Here is a 17,222-nt window from a genome sequence, read left to right as displayed (position 1 = left end):
GCTTAAGTCTTGACAGTGGAATGGACTCTCCGGACCTCAGTTGATGATTGATAATAACTGATATATTTTCTCTAAGCTTAATTTACAGAAATGTTAATGACAGAGTCATTAACATTTCTAACAGGTTTTAACTCGAACAAGAACTTTACAAAAAAAATAAATGATTCAGTTCCAAGCTCGGCCAAAGTCTGAACATCAAACATGTGTGTTCAATTTGGAACATTGCTGAGTGTCATGTTGCAATGCAGAAGTTAAATGGAGTAAATAAACCGTGAATAAAGCTTTGCTGGAGTGCATAAAATAACCCATTTGTTTTCTGTTTCTCCAGTAAAGAATATAGTCTGAAATCAATTGCTCCGATGTTTCAATGTTTTCCCCGCACTTAATTTGCATCCAAGTATACCTGCGCGAGGCAAGTACGATTTATTATTAGTATTAATCAGAGAAAGTAAAATGTGATTCATACAATAGAAAATGGAGTGAGGGTGGTCTTGACTTGGGTGTTTGGAAGCTGCCCGCAAGTTGCTTCACTTCCCCTTTTTCTCTGCAGCGTTTCCAGTTAGGTAATGCCTCCAGTTTATTTCAGGGTTTGCTTCAGTTCCTGTTAGCTGACATTTAGAGCGGGTGGAGTAAATGCACTTCGGCGGACGGTTGCAGTCTGTTGTAACAGCATGTGACTCAACTGCTTTTATCTCTTTTATTGTTGTAGTTCTTACCGACGATTTCCATGAGAACTGGACATAAGGAGAAATTATGCATATGCCCCTGTTTTCGATTTTTGTGGTTGCGGCTCTCTTTATCTCTCTCTGCAACTCCTTCCTTTTCAAAGGTAGGAAAAACTTTTAAATTTATTTTATTTTTTTGCGTGTTTTAGTTAAAAATAAACGTTTTAAAAAACAAATTATTTTTAAAAAAAAAACAATTACTGACAAGACGTTTGACAGATTTGGGAAAATACGCGTTTGTGTGTGTGGTTTTTCTTTATTGGTTTCATGTTCACTCCACGTTTTTGATGAATAAAGAAGCATTCTTTCATTCCTTTAGTATCTATCTATCTATCTATCTATCTATCTATCTATCTATCTATCTATCTATCTATCTATCTATCTATCTATCTATCTATCTATCTATCTATCTATCTATCTATCTATCTATCTATCTATCTATCTATCTATCTATCTATCTATCTATCTATCTATCTATCTATCATATTCAAATATCAGTTTCTTTTTGAGCCCTCTTTGCTGTAGGAAAGTGTTTTTTTGTGTGATGCCGTTTTTACAAACAAATGTCTTCAAGCTGCATCTCATTCTAAGCTGCCTACCAATATTCACGCTCCTTCACGTTTTATGTTTTTTCTTATGATTTCATAAATGCGATACTCATAATCTGAAGTGGAGTGAAAATCATGATCATATGTAGTTTTTCAAAGAAAAATCTCAAAAGGTGATACATATTGAGTCAGTGATTGACTCGGTTCTTGGCAAAACTGCTGTGAAGCTTTTTGGGGGTTTGTGTCTCCATGTGTTGCTTGTATCCAACGAGAAATTTTTTCTCTCGTTGGAGAATTCCCAGAATCACTGGAGTTACAGGACATTTTTAGTCTTGAGATACATTTTTGTGAAGATTTCGGGCAGGACTTTGACTAGACAAGCCTCAGGCATGCTTATGCTTTGATCAAGATGTTGATTTGCTGTAAGTGGAAAATCATCACAATTAACAGAAATCCATCTGGGTGAAAGTGATCTGTGACAGGTGACTTCAGTTTGAATTTGCAATTCATTTTATTCAGAGACATCGATTAATAGGGGGTAAATCCACACTACATTTTTATATTTTTGTTTATTTCTCAAGGATTGGTTGCCTTTTGATTATTTTTTTTCATGTGAAATCACAATAAGATACATTGAAGTCTGGGTGTAGCATGACAAATATTTGAACTTTCTAGATGCTTGAATATCAACACAGGGGCTGCAGGGGGTTTGCTAATGGAGCTGCAACAGACAAAGTTGAGTCACGTGGACTGAAAGCGATCCACGCAAGCTCTTAGTTTCCAAAAAAGATAATGAAGCTACTTTTTCCATTGCTATTGGCAGCTGACCAGGAGTAAACACAAAGGTCAGAAAAGTAGGAAAAGAAACTTCACACATAGGGATCGTGGACTGGAGCTTATTTGCCACCACTCATATTATTATTTTCTGTCCTAGAATCTAGCAGATTTCTATCACTGTAAATCCCCTGAGGGTTAGTCTGTATCGTTTCCCACAAGCCAGGAACAATGCTCTGTCTTAAGAACTCAAATGAAAGTGAAAGGCAGAGTCACATTTAAAATAATTTGTCTTTGCTTCATGCAAATCTGAGCTTCAGGTAATGAAGTGCAAAGAAGGTGTACAAATTAAAACTTGTGTAAATAAAATTATGAGCTTAGTTACACTAATTACTTAGAGAATTATTAGTTTTTATAAAATTATAAGCTTAGTTACACTGACTACTTAGAGAAATGTTAGTTTTTATTGTTAATTTCTGCAATTATTACCGATAATGTATTTGACTTGAGAGGTTTTGGTATTGATTCAGAATTAGGAATTGGTGTAGCCAATGTTTAATTAGTATTTCATATGTTGTTGATGTAACAGAGTGATTTGCAAAAGTCTTCCCATCAGTTGGGCTTGTTCATGTTTTTTTCCTGTTACCACTGTAAACATTAATATATTTTGTTCTGATTTACACCAACAATTTTTAAAACAAAGGAGACTGATTAAATCCAGGGTTGGATAAACAAGTAGGGATTCAAAGGAAAGTCAAGAAATTATTCAAAGCTGTCTTCAAAAACACACACACACAGACATAAGATTGGGTGCTTAGTTTAAACAGCTAAAGAGTTCATGGGAATCATGACAATGAGTGAACTTTTCCTTCCATTTTTATTTCCTGCAGGCCAGCATGTGATCTGTAACGTTTACCCTAAAGATCTGTACGTAGAAGAGGACTCCAGCGTTGAGATAGTGTGCCAAACATCATGTTCAAATCATGGCAAAATCTTCTGGACACTGAACGGGAAAAACATCAATGAAAGCCTGTCAAAAACTATAAACGCAACACACACTGTCTTGTCACTGAGAAACTTCACTCAATCGAGCGCAGTTGTGCAGTGTCATAGCTCTTATGGGAATCAGCTCTTAGGAGGCGTCACTATAAGGACATATTGTAAAATAAAATCTTCTATATTTCATTAATTCGTATTGCTTGTCATTCCTGCCATGACATTACACTCTTTACCTCTTTTTTCATTTGCAGCAAAGCCTAAAAATATCACATGTGTCTTGCATTATAATGTAAATGGGCCGAACGGCGTGCCTAAACTCTTCACATGTTCTTGGAAGCATCATATGGATTTTCTACAAACAGCAAACTACACCATACTTACGTATGTCAAGCATGTTTTCATTTAGCCAATTAAATGTTGTTAAATTATTATTTTTAATACATATTTTTTCTTTCTGTAGTGATTCCTTGAAGGAAATCTGCAAGTCACAAGTAGCGAGCTGCACACACAATTGCACACATTTGGTGAATCCAGATGATATAGTTAATTATATGTACTACTCTAACCTATACACTATTAAAGTCAGAGCAAGAACTCAATATGGGGAGACGGACTCTGACCCCTATGTGTTTGATCCACGTAGCATAAGTAAGTAACATAAATTGAAAGTTTCACAACTATGCATCTGTTTATGCTAATCATTTTCTATGTTGTGATGATTACTACATATTTCCTCAGCGAAAATTAATCCTCCAAAGAATTTGAAGATAATTCCCTCGTCAGAGCATCTGTTGGTAAAGTGGGTCACGGACGAACCCCGTTGTCAAGTCAAATACTACAAGGTAGGAAGAATACAATTGTGTGTGCAGGGACAATAGGAAAGCAAACATGAACCCTTCAAAATGGTGATATGAAAAGTATAGCTAGAAGATTTCATAACACCGGAAAGACTGATGAAGAAAGGATTTTTTGTTATGAAAAATTTAAATCTACTTAGTGATTAGCACTGTAAATCAGTAGGTAGAATTTGGCTTTGGCTCTTGTTGATGTATTAACTAAAAATCTGAATTCAGTAATGCAGTTATTTGTGGCCAAATAATAAAAAAAGGTCTACAAAAAGTAATGACCATTGAATAGTTTCTTGGGTGCCCAATGAAGCAAACAAAAACTGAAAACAAAGCTCTTACAGTTAGTTATATGTGAAGTTACTCATCTGTTATCTGCACAGAGCATTTGAGGTAAATTATTAATATTTGTTCATTTCTACTTTACAGATCTTACAACATTGTGGTTAAAGGGAGGTTGAAATAATTAGCTCAGTTGGTGTTGGTAATATGCGGATGTGTCCTCAATATGTGGACAAAGTGTTGAAAAAGGCATTAGAAGAAGTTGAAGATGTGTTGACACAATGCGTTTATTTGACGTGAATGTGTTCATGCTGGTAATAATGTTTCAATTTAATTGAAGCATCACAAAAGATTCATGAAACCGTGTTGAACTGCAGGGTAATTTGGTTAACTGGGACTCTTTTTCCCACAATAAAAGCTAGAACCTACATGCTAGGTCCTGTTTCTCACTTGCAGCAAGCAGAAGCCATCTGCTGCATGTACAGTAGGGCTGTCCGCATATATAATTGATTATACAAATATACAGTTTGGAAACTCGTAGCTGCGTTTGGTTTTGAAAATGCTTTTCAGAAGTATAAATGTTTTCTCATTTAGACAATTTCTGTCTTGTTTGTTTCAGACATCAGAGCCTGACAAAGCCCCAGAGGTAAAAAAGAACACTTTGTCTTTTTATGGGGTCTGTGATAATTCATTATGAATTCCTTACAGAAATATGTATTTTAGTTGTATATACAGTAGATTAAAAAATATTGTATACCCTGGCAGTTTTTTTTTCTACTTGCTGCTTTTTTGTCACAGCTTTATCATACTCATGTCATCAAACAAATTTTGTAATCAAAGACATATAACCTTAGAAAACATAATTTTCAATGTATTGCTTTGTATTCTTTGACTTACAGATGCAAAGTAACAAAAATACCTTTTAACATGATAAATACTTTCTTAGCTTTCACAGCATTTATTTTCTAAAAATGCTGACAAGCAATAACAAGCTAAATTCATGGACTATAAACTAACCAAATGACTAAAGTGTTGATCAATAAATGCTTAATATTGTTTACAGCAGTGGTCCCCAAACTACGGCCCGTGGGCCAGATGCGGCCCGCCTCCACATTTGGTCCGGCCCCCTGAACAATACCAGAGTATTTTCATATATGTGCATTTTTATTTGATAAGTTGGACTTTTGCAATAAAATAAATGTTCCTTAGTAATGAACTTTATTTATTATTAACTACTAGTTAGTAACTATTTTATACATGCATATAATTGACCCTAACCCTTTTTTTTATGTGGAGAACCCAGTGTTATTTGGTTATTATTTATTTCATAAATAGTGTTATTTCCTGACTTTTGTTCTCTGAAGAATCCAGAAAAGGTTATTTGATTGTGCTTTCTGAAAAACAATACATTTTTATGTTTAGCACTCTTACAATCGTCACACTTTTTCTGTTACAAACTGACCCCGGCCCCCCATCAGAGAAGGGACAAGTTATGTGGCCCTCACAGGAGAAAGTTTGGGGACCCCTGGTTTACAGCTTTGAGCTTCTAAAATGTAACAATTTTAATAGCTATTTTTTCTCATCTAACAATATATATATATATATATTTTTTAGGTTTTGTGGACAAATCGATCAGATTTCAGTGCCACTATTAAGGAAGTGGAATCCTGCATTAACTACAACATTTCAGTCCGATGTGCCTCTGAAAGGGGACTTTGGAGCGAATGGAGCCCGGAGAAGACTGCTCTCACCAAACTGAACAGTAAGACCAATATTTAAATAAATTAAGCAAGTGGACCTCTTTAAGAACTTCAGCAAAGAAGAACATGAAAGAATTTTAGCAACAAATTCAAACCCGAGTTCATGTCCAATTCTGAAACCTGAATCAAAAGCTGATTTGTTTGTGAAGTAACTTCATCAGCAAACAGTGTCTGTGTCTCTGTGCTTCCCCTTTGCCCACAGTGCAATGAGTCATTATTTATGTAAATTACAACTGGAACAAATAACTGCTTAATGTCTAAAATTTAAATTGTTTGGATATTTGTGGATTGTGCAGAGAAAATCTGACACTTTTGCCTAAAATACATGCAGATTGCAGTCTGCTTTGTGAATCCTGGGCAGAATTAAAGCAAATAATGAAAGCGAAAAAGGAGAAGATTGCAATGTTTTGTAAATTCCCTCCTCAGTATCTAGAAGTGAAAAGTCGGTAGAGACATACCCTATAAAACTTGCAGCTGTAGTTGCAGCAAAGGATGTGTATAAAGTATGCATTTTCTTTCACTTCACAATTATGCACAACTATTTCATAGTTGACCTACTGTGTGGTATGGTTAAAAAAGGGGTGTGCAAACTTCTGGATGGCACTGCGCATAAATCATTCATGTCTTTGTTTTCCAAACCCTCTTTAAAGTGTTCATGTAATTAGTCAAACTCAAGTCACAGGATCAGACTTGACTGCAGAAATGTGTCACTTGAGATTTAAATCTAGCCAAATTTCACATTCATTCTTATTGGTGTGACACAATGCTGACGAAGCCGTAAACCTGTTGACCGTTAACTGATTTGGTTCTACCCACATAGTTTTGCCACAAATGTCGGGGTTAAACGCTTCTATGGGTGTGTTTGCATTCCACATTGTCATTCTGCAACCACTTCTTGGAAAGCCAAAGCTTTGCAGTGATTCAAGGCATGACTGCAGTTTCTTTACAGCTGTTGCTATGACAACAAGGTGGTTTTGGACTTAGTTCAAGGTGTGAATGTCGGCTTTCTCTTTTCTTGGCCCTAGATGAAAATAATCCAGCATAAATTCTGTATTTGCCTGTCTATTGAAGTGTGATTAATTTCAAACTTATATGAACTGTTTTTAGGGAGCCGCATCAGGATGCAACTTTGGAGAAAGGTGGCTGAATTGGAAAAAAACGGAAAGAGAAAAGTTCACCTCATGTGGAAGGTACAGAAAAGAGCAAAATGTTTTGAGAATATTTAAGTGGATAATTGTTGGATTGCTGTCTAACATTTCATGCTTCTCTCTAAACCAGGGTATTCCTTCAACATGTAGAGAGGCATTCACTGTCAAACAAGTGGCCTACAAAGACAACACAATCACAGAAAATTACACCTATACTTCATGTGGCAGCTCATCTTGTGATGTCGATGTGGACCACCGTTCACACAGATTTTATCTCGCAGTTTCCAGTAATGGTGCACTGCTCGACTCGGTTAATGTTCCAGCTGTTGGAGACAGTTAGTTTTACTGCTACATGTAGACATTTTAAACAATAACAAGATTTCTATCCTGTCTCTTGACTTGTTGGTTGTTTCTCTCTTCATATCCTCAGTGGGCCTTCCTGAAGTTTGGAACATCCAAACAACAAAACATAGAATGGGAGGTGTTATTCAAGTCAGCTGGAATGTGTCACAAAAACCCATCAGTAGTTACATAATTGACTGGACCCACGATGGACAACAGTACTACTGGAAGGAGACCATATTCACTAAAGCAACTCTGTTTGGTAGGTTAGAATGTGTGTTAAAGACAAAGTGTGTGAGTGATCCGTCCTCCCATTTATCAAAACATCAGTTAATGGCTTATCTATTATCGACTCAGTGAAGAATATAATGGACTCATTAGTGGAATTTCATATTAAAAGCTGTTACATAATGCATTTCCATGGAAGATTTTATCATTTTAAATAGGTTTATTGAGAAGATTGACTTCTGATATTCATATGATGATGTTCTTACAAGAAAATCTAGTCTCTTCCTGCATGACTCATATTATGAGCCATTTGTTTTCATTGCACTGATAAGCTGCAAGTAATTATGCTGTATTTATTTATTTTTAAACTTTTTTTAACAAATTTTTATTGTTTTCCAGCTGTACTTGGTCATCGAATGTACCTTAAAGGTGTTACAACCTTTTCTTGTCATTTCAGTGTCAATATGTTTTCTTTCTATTTTTGCAGGCCTGTTGCTTAGAACACCATACAAAATTACAGTAACACCTCTCTTCAATGACATCACAGGGCACAGCATCCACACAAATCCGTTCTGCTCCAGTATGGGAGGTAAACATCAAATAAAATTTTCATTAACACAAAAACACATAAATATGTGATCTGTACCACTGTGAAGTTTGCATACACTCATCACCAGGATTAATGTTAAACTGGGCCTTCACTGAGATATTCAAAATGTAATAATTACTCAAAATGAAACTCCAATCACTAAAAAAAAGTAATTTACTGTGGACTTTGTTAATACATCCAAGCACAAGTATTTACACTCCCCCGCCCCACTGAAACGTCTCTTTGCAAGTTGCAGAGACGTCGCTTTTTTTGTGTGGTTATTGACATTTTTGAAAATGATATTCCTGCAGTTCCAGAGCACATCTTTGTCACGGTTGAGGAAGCTGACGATAAAAGTGCCTTTGTGAAGTGGCACACAAAGTCACAGTATACATGCAGTAATGTTGATACATACATAATCTTTTACGAAGCACAGGGACTCCAGCACAGTAAGTTGCCTCTGTCTTTGCTAATGTTTTTACATCTTTTTTAAAGACCACATTCATAACAATAACAGAATGTTTTTCTACTAGATGTTTCTGTTAGTGGTAGTGAAGATGGAGTCTGGTTGAAGGACCTGAAACCAAACACCCACTACAATGTCAAGGTTGAGGCCACAAGCGACAACGAGACTGATATGAGCAGCACTGTGTATTTCAGAACAAATAGATTTGGTGAGTATTATTTAAGAAGCTATTCAATTTACTAAAAGGTTGTTACTTGAATTTATTCTTTGCAACAGAAGAACAAGTGAAAGATTCTATGCTCTTATGCTGCAAAGTTGTCACATTAAAGTTCAGAAATTCAGTTCTTGCCCTCACATGTAAAGAATCGCAACAAAAACAGAAGAAAGCTTTAACATCCACACTCTCAGCTTGTTAACCCATATCATGATCATAAAAGGGGGATCTAAATGATTATGTCTGTATTAAAGAGTTGAAAAATCTCGGCACGGCGTTGTCAGGCTAAGATTAATCACCTGAAGGTTTGTGTTATTTATTTTCCCCTCAAGATGACTCTTGAAGCAGTTTGGCATCTGGTCGTGTTTTTCTTGGCTTCGCTCGCTGAATTCCTTCCTGAAAGCTTGGAAGGGAAAGGATTTTCCTGTTTTTGCTTGTCAAGGCAATAAGACACCTGTAGCTGTTGCTACATTTCACTGTTATTCTTTAAATTCACTCATTTCATTTGATGCATCACATTTTATTGAAAGTTGTAGATAATCTTTTTCATCTAAAAATTTAGCTATGATAATTTCCTTTGTCTTTCATGAAAGGAGCTCCCCTTTATCAGACAAAACCATTCCTAGATTTCTTGTACCACCTTGTTTATATTTCATCCATTTCAAACTTCTCAGTGCTCTATGATATTGTTTTACAAAAGTTGGCATAAAAGTTTATTAGAAATATAGAACAGTTTTATACTTTTGCTAATAAATTAACTTGCACATATTAAGTTTAGCAAAGCATAACTATAAATTTCAGAACATCATTAAAGACACAGTGACATATTTTTCACCACCAAGTGTACACTGACAATGAGAACACCGGTGGGCAATGAAACATTGCTATTTATTGCAGGATTTCACAAAACACAATACGATTTTTCTGCTTTGTGTGTATTTGGATCAATGCCACAGCAAGAAACACAACAACTGAGGTGATGAGCTAAAATAAGCAATTATTATTGTTGGATGATTACAAGTAAATATATTTTTAATAGAAATGTGAAAAATCATGCAAATAGAGATAAAAATACACAAAACAACATAAAAGAACTATGATCAGTTGCTGTATGCCTAATGTGATGTCACCAGTATCATGTATGGAAGGAATCTTATTTTGAGGACATAGATTTTGTCAGGAACAATTAGCATTTTATAACTAAATAGCAAACAAATAGAAAAAAAACGAATCTACTTTTGGTTTAATTCGTAAACTATATTTAAATCTTTTCCTTCACCTTATCATTCTACTCCAAACCAATTAAATTCAAAGCAACCCAACACAATCTGAATCAATTAAATAACCATGGGTCTTGAATGTGCTCAAACTGAAAAAACAAAAATGCACATCTTTGTTTGGAAAACCAAACAAATATATAAAAGCATCACTAATTTTACTTTATATTTTATATTTTATTTTATACTGCTTTCATTAGGGGGGGGGGAAATTAAAAAACTGGATTGTTAATTTTGTTTTTAATGAAAATGAATTAGGCAAGCAGATTTTTGGGTGTTTTTTAATGTTTTAAACATTTTTTAACTGTTATTATTTATTAGAGTCTTTTTTTAGGCATAATATGCTCTAAGAGAATTCTGTTAATATGGACTCAAACTTAGTTTCTCTTAGTAGATATGGTGTGAAATCACGACCACCAAATATGTGAATAATTTCCAGTGAAAATTCTTTCTTTTTCTTGCAGCCATGACAAATATTAGCATAATACATATCTATTATAATTTACAGATCCCAGGCTTATCAAAGCTGTAAGCATCTGTGGAGGCATTCTTGTCATTCTTGTACTGTCTATTGGGTTGACCTGTGCCATTCAGTAAGTTACACTCCTTGATTTTTCCTGGTCATTTCTGTTTCTGATTATTCATCTGGAAAACCAAACACATGCAAAGATTTAATGATTGTTAATTTGATTTTTAGGTGGAAGAAATTTAATGACAAGCCTGTGCCGAATCCTCGTCTCAGTTCTGTGGCGAAGTGGCTGACACAGAGTCATGAAAAGGTAATTTTAATATAAATTATGATAAAGTGGGATGGCATGCATGCAGATTAACATCAGTGAAGTCATAAAACATCTTCTGCTAACCTTTTTGTGGTCCTTTGTTGAGTTACTGTATTTTATTGAGTTTATGGTGCAATCAATGACACATCTAGTATTCTATCCAGGGTGAGTGACCACATAAATGTAACCACTCATACTAGATAGACTACTCCCTAAGCTAGAATGCAAATTAAATCTTTACTGTTGGTTTTGCAAAAAATCGTAAGGGCATTCCCAAACAAGATGTTATCCATCATCCTACACCAAGTAAACATATTGTTAATTAAAAAACTTCTCAAACATTGGCTAATATTTCCACGGTCGTAGCAAATGCAGGCCTCAAACTACAGTCACTAAAATTTCAAGCATGTAAATGTCCTAACTGATCAAAGAGTATGTGGTTGTAAATTCAGATTTTGTCATCCAGCCAAGAAAATCTGAATGAAAAGTTCCTGTTTTCTCTGTGCAGACAAGATTGCTAATAAAAACAAACGGGTGCTTGCAAAACTCAACCTAATTAATAGGTGTCATGCAGAAACCTGTCTTTAAACCTCAAACTGACAGAGTGGTGATAACTCAATCAGAAGGTGCAGGTCCTGGAAGTGAGGTAAAACTACAAAAGATTTCATTTTGTGATTTGGCTAAAGTAGAGGTTAAAGTACCTTCATATCATTTGATGTATTTTTAAATGCTTTTTGCCAGAGTGATAAAGTGTGATTTACAGCAACAAACAGTGGAGTTATTTGTAGGCATTGATTTCATGTTTAAAACTAGTGTAGAAAATAGACAGATTTGACCAAACCTGCGCTACAATTTGAGCTGATCCAGGATTCAGTTTCCATATTAAAACATTACATTTCTGTGAACAAAGGCAACATGTCTGGATGCATTTTCAGGAAACAGTTTGTTCTCGTTAAAAAGAACATGACCGCAATGCAGATGAGGTTGAGGCTTATTCCTGCATGTAAACCAACCACAAGGTTTGCACACAGGCCTCAATGTAAAATGATGCAATTTTGTGGATAAAAGTTGGCCAAAGTTTCTGATGCTCCATGGGAGTAATTAGTCATGATCTATGTGTTTTAAAAACGAATAATAGATTATACCATGAGAAAATATCACATTTACACCAGTACTTAAAGTTGAAACTAGTCATTTACATATACAGTAAAAATTGCTAACGTTATGCGAGACTAGACTATTCATTAGGTTTACCAAAATTATTTCTATATGCTAAATCCCAAAAGTAATAAGCAAGAAATTAATTTTAGAGATTTTTTCCTTTTTTTCTACTTTAAGTCAGAAGTTTACATACATTTCTTTGCTTTTTAAGAAAATAGCTTTTCAGACTTTCCAATATGCTTCCTCTAGTTTTTGCACAATAACTTGCTGGAATTTTAGCCCATTCCTCTTCACAGAAGTGGAGGAACTGAAATAAATTTGTAGGCCATTTTTCTTGGAAACACCTCAGCTCTGTCCACTAACGTCCTATAGGACTAAGATAAAGACTTTGTTGTTCTCATTTAAAACCAGCTGATGTTTTGAAATGTTGCCTTTGTACTTCCACATCCTGTTGTTTCCATGTGATGTGATCGTTTTAGTAGAAGTGCACCGCTGCGTCCTGCAGTGAAACACCCACACCGTATCATGCAACTACTGCGGTCCTTCATTGTTGGGTTGATGTTCTTAGTTTTGTAAGCTTCCTCCTTTTTCTCTTCAAATGTAGCAGCTGTCAGTATGACTAATTGTACTAGTTTTGGTTTTATCAGACCACAGGACATGTTTCCAAAATAATCAAGGTCTTTTCCCTGAGTGCATATGCAAGTATGACTTGCCTTATGACTTAATTGCCTCTTCCTTGCTGAGTTGCCTTGCTGAGTGTCTTCAAAAGATGTTTTGTTCTGATCTCATTTATACATATTGCGCCAAAACATGTTCATCTCAGGGACATTTAGCCCATCTCCTTCCTGAATAGGATGATTGCTCAACATTTCTTTAGACGTTGTTGAACAGACAAATGTGGATCTTTCAGGCATCTAAAAATTGTACCCTGTAGGATGAACCACACTTGTGGAGGTCCATAATGCTTTGCCTGATATTTTGCTAGATTTCTTTTTTTTTCAATTTCCCACAATGTCACACAAGGAAATAGTGTTTGAGCTGTTGCATTAAAACCATGCTGAGGTGTTTCTTTAATAAAATCAAAATGAGAATAAAATCAGAAGAACGCAGAGAAATAACATTTCCATGTGGGTTTTCTCAAACTTCTGACGTAGAACAAATGATAAAAATTCTCTCACGTTATGTTAGTTCTGAGAAAATAGAAATCATTTTGGTAATCCTATCTGATGGGAAACTAGAAATGTTGGTCAAATTTGACGTCAGACACCCATCAGATTTCATTCAATGGGTGTAAATATCTTTCAACTGTGAACATTATTTGTAGATTTTGGTTGTTCTAACTTGCCTCATGGCACAAGTTATGTTTGAATAATTTTGAGGCTTTGTGACAAAAGCTACACTTCCTCTGACCACATCTTTTTCAATGCACAAACTCATCTAGACTGTAACATAATACTCTAACACACAGTGGTTACAAAACCTTTCAGCCCTGAAAAAGTATTTGTTAGAGACTTTAAAACATGGACCCATAATTAAGATTATGGGTCCAGTATACAAATACTGCAACCAAGGGAATTAAATGGGGGGATATTTACAACAGGATCAGGTGCCAGGATATTGTATTTGTCTTTTGTGCATACTTTCTTGTTATTTATGGCAAAAAGTCAAAGCATAAATATATCATTTTTGCAAACTGCTTTAATTTCTGAAATGGACCTTAAGAAATCTCAGCTGTGGATTTGGGAGCCAAAGTGGGAATCACTCTGAAAATTTCCAAACTCTTCCTCCTTTTCAGTTTTGTTATAACACTGAAAACTTTTTAAAGTTGATTGTTTATTAGTTTAGAATTAGATCTACTCTCCATTTATAATAATTTGTTTGAAGCAGTTGCATAGATACCTCCAGGCTCCACCATTTAGATCTTCATAATTCAGGAATTATCCCTCCCCCCATCCACCTGTTGTGGGCTGTTTACTTGTGTAGTCTTTCCAGCCAAAACCTAGAAATGTTCCCCTAAAAAGATAAACTTAAGTTTCTCTTCTTGGAAAACCTTTTTAAATCCTGCCTTAGTTGAATAGTGATTGCCGAAGATGTTTGATTGTGTACAGATCCAGAGATGGAGCTGAATTAATTAAATGTCAAACATTTTTTTGTTATGAATAACTTTTGTCAGGATCTGCAGCAAAGCAGATCAGGCCCCTGACTTGCTGAGGTTTGCTACTGTTTGCTGACTTGCATGAACATCTTCCAGTTGAACAAAACAACAGAAAACATTTCAATGTTCATAACTAACAATGAGACTACCACAGGAAACTTCAGGAGGGCAAATGTGTACTTTCTGGGTGCTTGGTGCAAAGTTGAAGTCTGAACATTAGTCAAGTTTAATCTTCTTGACAACATCTGATGTTATTTTCCCCCATACTTTATATGTCTGTTTCAGGTGGAGGGGTTCTTCCAGCCACCTACAGATCAATTTGAAAACCAAGTTGTCACAGATAAAACTCAAAGAAATCGAGGGGCACCTCTCACTCCAGTCCGTAATGGTAACAACTGCGACCCATCGTTTAGTTCTATACGAGAGAATGAACCGGAAGAGAGGTTCTCCGATACCTCAGAGACACAGCTCCTGTCTTCTCCAGAAGGATCAATGGTGTTTTCTTCCTCACAGAGCAGCCCATATCGCAGTCAGGATATGTTGCCACGAGTGGAAAAGCCATCCAAGAGTGACTTGGGCAACAAACAAGAAAAGACTTCAATGAAGAGTTTATACATAAGCTTGAACATGTTTGAACAAAGTGATGTTAGGTGAGCGTTGTGGCAACAAAACACAAGGTGAAGCTAAGATGAGTCATTCAGTGCAGATGATCAGTCACAGCATGCAGAAAGATTGTTGTCTACAGTGAAACAGCATGAGTTGAAAACGTATGGCCTGTTTTTATTTACAGCATGGCAACCTGGTTTTTTTAAGGCTGTTATCAAGACGCCTTCATTACATTAAGACCAAAACGCTGCTTTTTGGTCTTAAATCAAATCTACAACAAGACTGTGTTTGTAAAATTGAGTTCTCAGAACATGTTTTGTAGGCTGTTTACTGTACCAACAAGCTATGTGTCATAGACTGTATTATTAAAGAACACACAGCATGTTGTGTGATATATCAGAATACAGATTCCCAAAAATGCAAACAGCTCTTTTAAAATGCTAGGCTTGTCATAAAAAAAACCCAAAAAACATTCCAAGTAAATTTATCCTTTACAGTTCAACTGCAAAACTGCTGCTCCTATAGCCTGGTTACAGAAGTGTTCATACTTTTTGACTAAAACTTTAATGTACCTTTTGATTCGCTTTTAGCAATCTGTCCTGTTTTAATTGGAGTCTCTTGACATTCTACCTGACAAAGGATCCCCAAATCTATAAGATTGAAAGGCTCTCTTTAGGTGACCTCACAGATTTTTATGAAAACCATCTTTTCTTCGGTGTTGACCCAGATGGCTTCACTATGACGTTGAAAAATGTAACTCCACTGTTTTCTGGGAGAAAGGACCTCTGTCTTGTGGCCATGGCATACTTCCTTCTTCAGACATATGGACACAGAAGATTGTTGTTACATAGAACACAACTGGTCTCTGTTTGAAATGAATTCCTACAGTTTCTTCAGTGTTGCTATGCAGGCTCCCTGTCCAGTTTCTTTTCATAAATTTTGGAGAAATGTCCAAGTTTAATAATGCCATTGCCTATTTTCCTCACATTATTTGTGACTACCTTCACTTCAATTGGACTTCATTTTGGGTTAATGAGATTCACCATATTTAATGACAGATGTGAGTTCACCAAAGGTAAATGTTGAAATTAAATGCAAAACAAATTCAACAGTGTGTTAGTTTACCAGTGAAAACAATTATGTAACAAGGTAATGGCAGCTTTTTCTGAATATTTTATAATAAAAATGATGACAAAAAAATGTATTCTGCAGGATATTATATGTGAAAAGGGTTTTGAAATGATTTGTTAAAATCATGTTTTTTACAGAAACCTGAACTCATGACAGGGGTTTTGTACACTTTGTGTTGTTTTCTAATTGTTTCCACAGAAATAAGCTTGTACAGTTATGTTTCTTTTATCACTGTGTAATAGAGCATGTGAATGTGAAAGTGGTTTGGATCTGTATATAAAGTATGAACAATAAAGAAGATGTAAAACCAACGATAACCATTAATGGGACAAAGTAAAACAACAACAAAAAAGAAACTGTTCTACAGTATATGTGTTTTGCTACAGCAAACTTCGGTTTTCCTTTTGTGTGTAATAATCTGTGATAGTCAGGCGATACTGGTAGTAACAGGATGGAAGCCTTTGTCTGCTTTCCACTGTGGTATGTGTTGCTAGGTTTCTGTCTTCATTAACTTCAAAACAAACACAAACAGTGAATCGGCATTCCTACTGTTTATATTGGTTTACCCTGATTTTGTTGCTCTATGAATTATGGTGTTATGTAAACAGGTTTTATTAATTCTTCTGGAGGATTAAATGTTTGTAAGGATATGTCTTATTACAAGATGAATATGTGAAAAAAATGCATGACTTCTGTTATTAAAATTGCACATGAAAGAAATGATGGTCACAGTCAAAACACACTATAACAGAAAACTATGAAGAGGCAAATCCTAAATGACTTATTAAGATATTCAGGAAAATATTTTGAGTAAAAATATTCAATTAAAAGTTTTAACATATAAAAATCCTACTCCTTTTTGGTAACACCTTCAAAACCTAGACATTATCCAGTAACATATTCTTAATGATTCATTTCTTACAGTACATAGTTAAACATGTCCATTCATTGAACCAAGAATATGCTTTCTGGAAGTCAACAGTGCCACTCTGCAGCCTGCAAAACCATATTAATTTATTTATTTAATTTCACCTTTCCTGTGCTGCATGCATTATGATCTAATTTAAAAATACCACTGATATTTGATTGGGTAGACTGTACACCAAATTTAAGCTACTCTCCATCAATGCATGGCAAAATCATTCTCTCTCTTTTTTAAAATCCAAATTAGTATGTGTTGCAACTTTCTTGTT

At 35.3% G+C, this 17,222-nt stretch overlaps 1 protein-coding gene across 1 annotated transcript; it reads left to right on the top strand.

Annotated features, from left to right (window-relative positions):
• The first annotated feature begins 588 nt into the window (after nt 1-588).
• LOC106699741 (interleukin-31 receptor subunit alpha-like) lies at nt 589-16,749 on the top strand. The gene is given in 17 exon segments (XM_014470271.2): nt 589-829; nt 2,938-3,212; nt 3,215-3,288; nt 3,290-3,427; nt 3,507-3,694; nt 3,785-3,888; nt 4,793-4,819; nt 5,788-5,935; nt 7,041-7,123; nt 7,212-7,416; nt 7,512-7,685; nt 8,139-8,240; nt 8,552-8,689; nt 8,774-8,914; nt 10,706-10,790; nt 10,895-10,976; nt 14,578-16,749. Coding segments are annotated over 17 exon segments (2,409 nt in total). The 5' UTR covers nt 589-753; the 3' UTR covers nt 14,947-16,749.
• The last annotated feature ends 473 nt before the right edge of the window (nt 16,750-17,222 follow it).

The sequence above is a fragment of the Xiphophorus maculatus genome, chromosome 15 (assembly GCF_002775205.1).
Source record: "Xiphophorus maculatus strain JP 163 A chromosome 15, X_maculatus-5.0-male, whole genome shotgun sequence".
In the NCBI taxonomy this organism is placed as follows: Eukaryota; Metazoa; Chordata; class Actinopteri; order Cyprinodontiformes; family Poeciliidae; genus Xiphophorus; species Xiphophorus maculatus.
Note: the sequence above shows the minus strand (reverse complement) of the source record. Positions and strands in the feature narration are given on the sequence as shown.